This window comes from Chamaea fasciata, unplaced genomic scaffold, assembly GCF_029207755.1.
Source record: "Chamaea fasciata isolate MVZ Bird 193981 ecotype frontalis unplaced genomic scaffold, bChaFas1.0.hap1 SCAF_13, whole genome shotgun sequence".
Taxonomy (NCBI): domain Eukaryota; kingdom Metazoa; phylum Chordata; class Aves; order Passeriformes; family Sylviidae; genus Chamaea; species Chamaea fasciata.
The window spans coordinates 2,471,203-2,482,344 of record NW_027094098.1 but is presented as its reverse complement, the minus strand read 5'-3'; the positions used below and the strand labels follow the sequence as shown (position 1 = coordinate 2,482,344).

General features: G+C 42.9%; 1 protein-coding gene across 5 annotated transcripts in view; it reads right to left on the bottom strand.

The window, feature by feature from the left end:
* FGD3 (FYVE, RhoGEF and PH domain containing 3) overlaps positions 1 to 11,142 on the bottom strand; it is an 85,119-nt gene that overhangs the window by 23,552 nt on the left and 50,425 nt on the right. For all 5 annotated transcript variants that reach the window (XR_010722879.1, XM_066195108.1, XM_066195109.1 and 2 more), the window contains exons 5-9: positions 8,042 to 8,131; positions 6,915 to 7,051; positions 5,493 to 5,649; positions 1,465 to 1,603; positions 626 to 684 (exon numbers count right to left, since the gene is read on the bottom strand). Coding sequence is in view for 4 of the 5 variants with exons in the window: in XM_066195108.1 (XP_066051205.1) it covers positions 626 to 684; positions 1,465 to 1,603; positions 5,493 to 5,649; positions 6,915 to 7,051; positions 8,042 to 8,131 (582 nt within the window). In the remaining variant the exon portion in view is untranslated. The remainder of the gene's footprint in view (positions 1 to 625; positions 685 to 1,464; positions 1,604 to 5,492; positions 5,650 to 6,914; positions 7,052 to 8,041; positions 8,132 to 11,142) is intronic.

Genomic DNA, 11,142 nt, shown 5'->3' with positions numbered 1-11,142 from the left:
ACACAGCATTTCAGGTCTGTTTGATACAAAATGCCCTGAGACACCTAGGTGCACCAAAGGGATAACATCTGCAGCTATAACGGCCACTTATTTTAATGGTAATACACTAGCTCTTCTATATATAAAACATGTGCTACTGTCCAAAATCTCCACAGTCTGACTGCCCAGTTTTTGAAGCACAGCTTTCTGAAGCTACTGATGCATGCAAAATGCACACTCTGTGCACTTAAGATGAGCCAAGACCAAATCAAAGCAACCTTCATTCTGTTGAAGAACAGTAGGACTAAAAAACCAGTGTGAAAATCTGCAAGAACACCTTGTGAATGGGCCTAATTGGAATACTTCCAACAGTTTTCAAGGAAAAGCAAATAATAAGTTTTATGAAGACTTCCTTTTTCAACTCATTGGGTCCTTAAGAATGAGGGAAGTGGAATTTAAACCCAACAAGCCACAGAAAACTGCATTTACAATAAAAAGAACTCGGGCATCCAACACATGTTTAAAGCCCGACTGACAGTCAGATATTCCTCTCCAGTTACCACACTGAGCCTGTTGCAATGGGAGGCCCTCAGTTTAGCCAAGTGTTTCAGTCAGATCACAATTCCATTCTGGAATTGCCACTCACCATCTTCCGGATGGCTGCATTGGAATGGTTTGCTGCTGTCGATATCAGCTCCAGTGACTCTGCAATAAAGGTACCAACAGTTATGCATTCTGTACATTATATCTTTTAGTAGCACCTTGGGGGATGGGTTCACCTCTCTGAGTATTGTTTTTCCTTCAATGCTGATGATACATAAGCAATTATAGACACAATCACTTCTGCCTGTTCAGCTGATCTATGTTTCATCTTTCTCTCCTAAAAATCTAGATGAGCCAAAGCACACAGTGACAAAGAACCTTCACCTTCCAGAATCACCTATTACGAATCTCACTTAAGTCTTCCCAAGCATATTTTTAAGACTGTTTTTGTAAAACAGGGCTTGCCTGCTTAGGGAGATATGGACCCTGTTCTAGTTGAGATCAAAAACTCCTCATAATCAAGAGAAGCCCATTCCTCCTGTTTCATCATTTAAACAGAGGCTATCTGGCTTTCTTGGCAAGAAATACTCATTTAAATACAATACAAATTTAAAACCATTCTTCCTTTGGCTACTGCAACGATGTCCTCCTGTCTTTGTCCTTAGCCACGCAACAGGTTAAACAAAAATGTTAGATGTTCTAGTGCGGTAAACTTCGTATTGTCGCTGGTTATTTGGCAAAGCTGCTTTCACTCCTAGAGCAGGCATTCCAACCCTTTTCTTCTCAACTCCAAAAGCATTTAAAATCCCTTTGTTTGGCAATAATTTGATTAATTCAGATCTCCATTTCTACCATAGTCCTGGTTGTAAGTATCTGAACATGTGAAGAAAAAACTGCCCAAGATTTCATTGTGCTTTTAGACAGAGAGGAGTTGACATGTACTTTCAGCATCTTTCCTGTCTGGAGATTCTTCTGGAAGTTTCTTTAAGTAGTCTTTCAGGAGAAGCTCATAACGAGGAATCCTTTGCACTGGTTCAAGCATGTGATGCTGCAAAGTCAGGTTTCCACACACCTCCTGTTTCTGTAATGGAGAGAAAACAAGAATAGGAGGGTTTGTTTTTTTCCTGCCTTTAGTGTTTAACGGGAATCAAAAATGACCATTCACATGCAGCTAGAGAGTGTACAGGAGCTTCTCAAGCCATTATGGATCCGACAGACTTAATAGGTTGGAAAATACCCTTGAGAGTATCATGTCCAAACAAATATAACACTGCCAAAGCCACCATTAAATCAAGTCCACAATGCCACATCTGCTTGTCTTTTAAATCCTTCCAGGGATGGTGACTCCATCACTGCCTTGGGCAGCCTGTGCCAGGGCTGGACAACCCTTTCCATCAAGAAATTTTCCCTAATATCCAATCTAAACCTTCCCTGGCCCAGCCTGAGCTGTTCCTTCTCCCCCTGTCCCTGTTCCCAGAGCCCGTCCCCTCCTGTCAGGGCGTTGTGCAGAGCCAGGAGGTCCCCCCTGAGCCTCCTTTTCTCCAGGCTGAGCCCCTTTCCCAGCTCCGTTCGCCTCTCTGGACACACTCCACACCCTCAAGCTCTTTCTTGTTGTGAGCCCAGGACTGGAGGTGGGGCCTCAGCAGTGCCAGCACAGGGGATGGGCACTGCCCTGCTCCTGCTGCCACCCCAGGGCTGGGACAGGCCAAGGTGTCCTGGTCCTTCTCCCCCACCTGGGCAGCTGTTCAGCTGCTGCCACCAGCACCCCCAGGGCCTTTCCTGCCGGGCCCTTTCCAGCCCCTCTGGCTCAGCCTGGAGCTGCAGGGGCTGCTGTGGCCCAAGGACAGGACCTGGAACTGGCCTGGGATCCAGCCTCTCCAGATGAAACTCTGGAGCCTTCCTGCCCAACAGCAGATATCAGAGCTGGCAGGTTTTGTGTGACTCTTCGTCTCATGTCCGGCACTTTCTGCCTGTATGCAACTATCATCTCTCAGAAGGCTCAGAAAAGCTCTTCCCATCCATGGTCCCGTGCAGCATTGCTCTCCCAACTACATGAAATTGGAATGCCCCCAGGGATGTATTGCTTGCCAGAGCTCACTATATGAGCAGCAGACACACTGCTTTGAAAGGCAGAGCTCTCTTAAATTCTACTTCTTTTTCACTTGACCAAGAAGGGGAGGAGGCTTGAGTCTGATTACACTAAACATCATCTGATAAGGCACCAATGTGCTCTTTGTACAATGGCACTGAGTATCGCAGTGTACCTGTTTTCATCGGATCCTGCGAAGCAAAAGAATATTTCTGTTTAAAAGAGAGATGAAAATCTCAGTTAAGAACCAGTAACTTGCTTTAAAGCACACAGGAAGTTTCTGCTAGCAATGTAATCCGACTCCACAGCAGCAGGTTAACCACAGACACACAAGCTCTTCTACGCAGCATTATTTTACCTCAGCCCACTAATGTGGTCTGTTCTAGTGTAAACAACCCCTCTACAATCACGTTAATTTCACTGTGCGTTTCTCAGAGAAACGAACTGCTTTCAAGTATCTGCAATTTCCTCATAAATATTCCAGCCCATAGCACGCTGCTGACTCGCTCCATTGTCACAGCAAGGCTGGAGATAATGGAATGAATGTTTGAGAGAAAAACATTAGCTATCCTTCCAGAAATTCAGAGGACTAAACTTGATAAGTCACAGTCATCAGCTTATTAGTAACATTTGATTTTTGTTTTCTGCTTTCCCTAATTTAACGTAACTAGTAACAGTGAATGCCTTAAGCTGTATATTATATATACACTATTCCATTAGCAGCTTAGGTAGACAGTGCATCCCTGAAGGATCAGAACACACTTCAGCTGGTATGTTGAAAACTATCAGTGGCTTTTGATAGTGCAGAGATACATCAGGTGAGTGGACTAAGCATTTTGGGTCCAATCTCTGCCTCCTACAGCTATGATCACTGAGCAAGAGAGCAAAAGGTGCTCTTTAGATGTGACTAAATAACCTATTTATTCTGTCATCAGCAGGCTTCCAACGTGCATCTCCTGCCTGCATTGCCAGGGCCCACACTGCCTGGCAAGAGTTCTGCTCAAGCAATAGCAGAGCTGCCCATGGTCTGGAACCGGTGCAGACCAACAGGTGACACACATCCTTTGTGTTAGAAGCTCGGTAGTGGGAAGAGACAGATGAAACTTAAGGGAGTTGCCTGTGCTGTAGGGAAAACAGTTCCAAATGGATTTACCCTGCAGAGAGTAATGGCTTGCCACAGGCTGAGGACAGCAAAACACAGTGCTGGTCTGCATGCCCTTAGTGGGAGCAGGATGGGTACGGGCAGAAAAAGGGTAAGACAAGGCCATGTGGAGCAGTAACATAGCAGGAAAGGACCTCCCCCAAACCTTGTTTCTCCAAACTTCTGTCTGAGACTCTGACACAGCCCTAAACCTCCACACAGGGCCTCTCTCCTCTCCCAGCTTGCTAGGGAATTACTTGATTCAGCTCAGCTGGCCCAGCCTCCCATTTAGGGCAGGCAGCTGTGCTCCCTGCTCAGCTTAACCCGCTCTTTGCCAGCCCTCCCCTCCCAAAGGGGTATCTGCTTTCCCAGGACTGGTGCAGGGATGCTCATGAGTGTGCTGGAGCCTGCATCCCTTCAGGTGGAGCCAGCATCCCTTCAGCTGGCCGAGGGGATGAGTGGGACAGAGCATTTTGATACATCAGCATAACTGGATATACATCAGCATCGCTGGAGCTCTTCCCCTCTCCCTGCACAGCTTTTTGTGTAATTACGAGAAAACACATGAAAATCCATGTTAAGCATCCTCCTGTGGAGCTGTGATCCCAAGAGCTGCGTGCCACTTTGGAAGCCTCAGGACAACCAGACAAACAGCAGATGCTGTCAGTGATATATCCACACTTACGCACAGCCACCCCAGAATGAAAATGTATTTATTGAAAAAAAATTAAAGTTAGAAATGAGGAACACAAATCCAAAAGAGTCAGAATTACTGGACCAAGGGTGAAGTTTCATTCTGTGACTTCTGATACTCCTCTTAAATCACCGAATCATGGAATGGTTTGGGTTGGAAGGCACCTTGAAGACCATCCAGTCCAACCCCCAACCACTGTCCCAGGTTGCTCCCAGCCCCATCAAGCCTGGTCTTGAACACTTCCAGGGATGGGGCAGCCACAGCTTCTCCAGGCAGCCTGAATTACTTTCCAATATCCCACCTAACCCTGCTCTCTGTCAGTTTCAAGCCATATTAAAAAAAAACAAAACAAAACAAACAAACAAAAAACAAACAAACAAAAAAAAAAACCAAAGAGAGAGCGAGAAGAAAGGAATGCCACTAAAATTGTGTAGTTTTAGTATTAGTGTCTTATTATCTTGACAACGTGCGTCATGAACTTGAAAACAACTAAACACACTGAATTAAGTGAGGATCTCTCACTCCTGGTTCTGGCCAGCAGAGAGTCAATTTTTTCCAGTAGCCAGAAGGGCACGTGGCCAGGGCCCCAGTGCTATTGGATAAGACCTCAGGTTCTTTGCCAGGCTGGAAGAGAGGATCTCGCTTCAGAGAAGGTTCCTTACAGTGTAGCAAGTGTGGAACATGCAGCAGTTTGAGTGATGCTGGTCCTGACCAGAGGGAGTGGTTTGGGTGACCTGGCTGCAGCTGGATTGAGCTCTGCACTCTCTTTAGTACACTTTAATTTTTATTATTAATATGGTTGTTCTTACTGTTTGTTTTCTTATCTCATTGGTGTTTCCAGTAAATTGTTCTTACTTCAACCCATGATTTTTGCCTTTTGTGCCTCCAGCTCTCCTCTTCAGATGCTCCAGGGGGAGAGGGAGGGGAAAAAGGGCAGAGGGGGGAAGCAAAGGAGTGGCAGTGTGGGTTTGGAGTCTCTAAACTGGGGAGTATCATTCCTAAACCATTACAATCTCCAAGTCCTATTATGCCAATTAACAACATACCTGTATATTCTGAACAACGTCTTTGAAGGGAGAGGACCGCTGCATACACGTGTTCACTATGTCCATTGCCCTGTCAAAATTCTTCACATATTCTCCATACATTTTCAGAAAAGGAGCAAGTTTCTGCAGGATATCTCCTAGCCGTGGGTTGATGCTCCTGTGATAAAGAGACAGGTAAGTACTGAAACCTCTGGAAATCAATGGTATCTTCAGAGAGAAAACACAGCTGTAAGATTTCCACAGTTGTCTCCCACATGCACAAGCACTTACACATACGTGCAATCAAGACAGGCTAAGTTTAGTTTAAGGTAATCTGTACAATATCCTAGATGAAACTTCAAACACGAATCCTGATTACAAGGGATGACATTTCTGCCCTCACCATGTTAAGTGAAGAGCAGACTGACTACACACCATTAAAGGAACATCTATATATCTCTTCTGCCCAGCACAAAATCTTGTGAGAAAATTTTACTTATCAAAAATAATCTTTTCTACCACAGTCAAACATCTGTATTAGTTTTAGTGCAAAGAGATGGTTAAGTTCAGCTGGGTAATCCCTAGGGGCCAGTAAGTCCAGGCGGGAGCAGCAGTAGCCACACATCTCTCTCTAGAGTCATGGCCATTCTTCCCCAGGCTGCCTGAGCATGACCCTCTTTGGCCAGCTGACAAGCTTCTGTCCTGTTCTGCTCCCAGACTCTGCAGTTTCCCCCCACTTTGTTACAGTGTAAGTGCAAGTCAGGCACCGAGGTGCTGAGACTCATTTATTCCTTCTGGTCACTGATGAATGTGTGAAGACTGGACTCAGCCAAGAGAGAAGCAAGCCCTGGTCTCGTCTTGGTTAGGGTACCTGGAAAGGTCAGCACTGTGTGCACCTGCCACTGCAAGACACCTTGCAGCCAATGTGTCCCCTCAAATGGGGTTTCCTAGATCTGGCTTACAGTTAACCTTTCTACCTATCACTGCATTTCTGCATTATCTACAACATACAGAATCACAGAATCATCAGGGTTGGAAAAGACCTCTAAAATCAACAAGTCCCACCTTCCACTTTTTATAGTAGCCAAATTTTAATTGGTATTTGAAAATACTTGTTTCAGCTATGGGGCCAAAACAAGCAATTTCATTCCTTCCTAGTACTGTAGTTCCATAGTACTGCAATAGGAGAGTGGGAATGCAGTAAGGAAAACAGCTCTGGCAGTACTTTGAACTGAAAAAATGCTCACAATGTATTCTAGAAATTTTAAGTGCTCAGGTCTACTCCTTAAGTCAGAAATGTTTGAGAGACTTCACACAAACATATTAAATAACTAACATAACTACTGCATTAAACAATAAAAAATTTGGAATTAGACTAGGCCTTATGGTTGCTGCAGTTTCTTGAAAATGTATTTTTAAATAATTGTAATGACAGCCACCTACCATTCTTGTGTAATTCTTGTTTTGAGCTCAGGAAGAAGAAATTGTCCGTGGAAACAATAGATGGAAGAAATATTTGAGAAGATGCCTGTTATCACTTCAGATGAAATCCCTGCTTCGGACAATTTAGTGCAAAAAACCTGCAGAAGGCAACAAGACAATACCAACATTTTTTTCTAAAAAAAAGGCTGAAATGACTGAGAAGGTCAGAAATGTCATATTTGGGAGTGCAAGCTGCAAAGAACATCTAGTCCCCGAAAAGCATTTACTGCTATTTACACAAAGCAAAATAAACCACGTGATTGGGTTTTTCTCAGTAGGAAAAAATACACTCTACTGAACAAAAGGGAAAGACATTCCCATGATTTCTATGGTCTAGAAACAGTTTCTGTTCATCTAACACAAACACCGCAAGTCTTCCAAAGAGCTCCAAGAGTTTTAGGATGAAGGGTTCTCCAAGTTACAGCTTCTAAGAACATTTCTAGCCAGGTGACAGCTTTTTGGTTTTTTTTATCCTACTAATTTTTAAAAAAACACTTGGCTAGCAATGTGTCTCATCCTTATTTTTATTTCTTTCCTGCACATTCATGGATTTCATCTTTGAGATAATTATAGAAATGCCTGAAATGTGTAGCATCAACTCAAAGTCTATGGGGAAGAAAGTTCAGACTAAGCACACCAGTTTCACTTCATCCCCATGCGTAAACATGATGGGCAACAATTACAAAACACAGTGGAAAAAAACAGCTTGCTGTAGGCATGGGGCTGATACACGTGGCCTGATTTTAGTGAAACTTTGTGCACATCAAAGAGCAGTCAGATTTCTTAGTGCCCTCGTTGTCCCTGTGATTTCCTCTCCCCATACACCCAGGGAGGAACCAAATGCTGGCAGTGTCTGTGTCTTGGGCTGCTGCTTTCCTGTTTCCCTTTCTGTCATGCCAACCCTCTGGTTCCTTCTCAGAGAACCCTCTTGCTCAAGGCTCTCCTCTGGGACCCACAGCATACAGCCGGGCAAGGAAGCTCCACGTTACACCTGCACACAGCGTTTGCATTAGCTATAGCTCAGGCAATGGGCAGGAGACATCACTGCTGCTCACTGAAAGGAAAGAGTTAATTCACAATGGAATTACCTGATCCAAGAGATGGAGTCTTTTAACATAAGCTTCTTCCGTGTGGAGCAGCTCATTGGCAATGTTGAATAGCTTTTGGGGCTCTGTACACTGAAAAAAAAGTTAAAAATGACACAATCCATCTGCACCTCCACACCTAAGTTCCACCAACTGTTCAGTTTTTCATCTTGTCAGTGGCCAAAATCCCTACCAGCAGAAGAGCCTGAAGTGAAAAAGGTTAACACATTTCAGAATCCACTCCACGTCTCTCAAAAAGATCACTTTGCTCCAGAGATATTTTAAATGCTGTTTTCTGAAAGAGGAATTAGTAATGCAATCAGTGGCCGGTCAGGACATCACTGGAGTTCATTATGGCTTTATAAAAAGAACCAGAAATATCCCCTAAACCTGGAAATAAGCCTAGCCTATTTGAAAAACAGGGCAATAGACTGTAAATCAGCTGTTCTCCTCTTTGGACTGAGGTCCTGTAACTAAAATGAAAACTAGAAACCAGGCTCTTTGGCCAGATTTCTACCCTTGCCAGCACAGCATTACTCTCTATGGCATATTTCTAAGATTTTTGGGCAGCTTTAAACACAGATCAATTCCCTGGAAGAATTTTCAGCAAGGTAACCAAATCACTCAGTGAAGCCTTTCATTAAGCTCATTTTAAAAAAATAAAACCAGATAGGACTACTTAAAAACTCTAAATACAGTTATAAAGCAGCGACTTCAGGCACAGTTCAGCCAAAAGCTACACATACCCTTCGCTCCCCAAGTGATTAAAAATACCTGAATTACTAGAATACAGGCTTGAGCTTTCCAACATTTTTTTAAAGTGTTAGACTTTAAACACCGTGCCTTCGTACAATGAAACCAGTCCAGAACAGAGCGTTGGCTGGCCTGTGTTCAGAAATACAACCATGGAAAACGGGCAGCAAGGATGATCAAATGCAGGGAAACTATACTGGGCTGGATCCAGATAAAAAGACAAACGCAATGAAGGTAAGAGGTGCATTAATGATTCCTGGAATGGAGAGCACTGACTGGGTGCAGTCAATCACTATTTCTATGGGAAAACTGAAGGGCATCACAGAAAATCACTGAGGTGCTGCTTCAGGGGCTGCTTCCTCAAGCAACGCCACACTGTCAGCAGTAACCTTCACACAGGTTCACAAAAGACCAGAAATATCCACAGAGGAAAAACTCAGCTGAAGTCTATTAAACACATGGGGCAATTTCCAGTTCAGGAAGCACCTGGGCCTGTCACCAGTAGCAGTGCTCCTTCCCAAAAGCCTGAGCTTGCATTCGGGGCAAGGACTTCTAGATACAACCCTGTGGGCCACTACCAGACAGTTGGAAAATATCAAATAAAGGCTCTCTTTAAGCTTCTTCAACATCACCTTATTTTGTTTCCAAATAAAGTTGATGAGAAATATTTTAGCACCCACCCTCCACACATGTTCAGACAAACTGCAGTACAACTGAAAACCTCAAAGGCTTTTCAAAGCAAGCCATGAACTCCAACAAATCAGACCCACAGTTATCCGACATGGAATGAGGTGCCACCTGGCATGAAGTACCCACAGCTCCATGATGTATTATTGAAGGAAAGTGAATAGCCTTTCTTTATTTGAAGCAACATCAAATAAAGATGCTTCCTTTGAAGCAATCCCTCTTTTTCCAAATCTGAAGATAGGCAAACATGCCATGAGAGAAGTTTTGACATGAACTTTCTCTGCCCTGCCTCTCAGATTATTCCAAGTCAATTCAAATATTCTTTTAAGCTCTTTCAACATGCTACACAACATCCTGCTCTTTTAAATATGTATTAATATTTAGGGGAAGAGAAAAAAAAAATCACAGCACAGTAAGTTTTGAAATTGTTCCAAGCAAATACACCTTATTTACAAGTTTACACTGAAGTGCACTGCTGGCCAGACAAACCTAGTAACTACAAGGATCTCTCACTGAGAAAGAATTTATCTGCTGGTTTTGCTGGGCACAAAGAAGCACTCAAATGAAATGCACTGATGTAACCAGCTGGCATCAAGAGCATCCTTCGAGTTGTTTGAATTCAGAATTGGAAAAATACTTATTTCCAACCAAATACATTTGTAGTCAGAAGTAAATCTTTACATAGCACAGGCGCTTTTTAACCTCCTGACCTTCACCATCTGCAATTCAGTTTATATTTCAAGAAAACTTGCTGACATCTGCTTAAATACCAAACAAGGGCTGAATAGACTCAGCTTGAGCTCAGTTTTACAGAGTGACTCCCTCTGCAGTTGCTCTCTCTGCTAGGCAGAGAGACAGGCACATTTTTCAGACAAATTTGCAACATATTTACCTTTCAATGGTCATAACATTTTAAATGAAATTGTAGATTAATTAAATGTGAGGCAGTCCCATTCTTCTAACTTCATTTTGTGCAAGGGAAAACCTGCAGTGCATCACATAAATGCACCTCAGGAAGAAGTATAATACAGAAAAACCAAAACAAACAAGTTTTCTTCTGGAGATACCTTTCTCATAAATTCACCAGGTGAGCTTCAGAGAATTACAACCTCATAACTGTGTTTTGTCATCCTTATTTCCTACTATATGGACACTTAACCTAAGAACAAGACTTAAAAACAGCCATCAAATCATCGATGTCTTACAAAACGTTGGTAATTGTCAACAAAGGACTTCTTAATCATACGGTAAAGTGTTCAGCTTGCCATTGTCACAGTTGGTTTGATACAGCATCCCTAGTCCAAACTGTAAATTTAATTACCAGATTAAAGATTTTTCAATGTAATGTATTATTTTCCAGAAATTGGACTTTGATGGTTGCTATTGGTTCCTTCAAACTCAGGAAATTCTACAATTCTATGGTTGCTTGCTGGCCTGTTGCAACTAATAACATATCTTTTAAATAATATTTCAGTGGCACACATGCACATACATACACATTACGAATATAAAATAATTGAGGTATGTAACTGTATGTATGTATGTATAAACACACTTGTCAAGCTCTGAGGTCCAGAACTTGCATGCCATTTTCAGCATTCTTTTATAGTCACAGATATTGACCTAGAAACTTAGAAATACATTCTAATGTCTACATTTCCCAA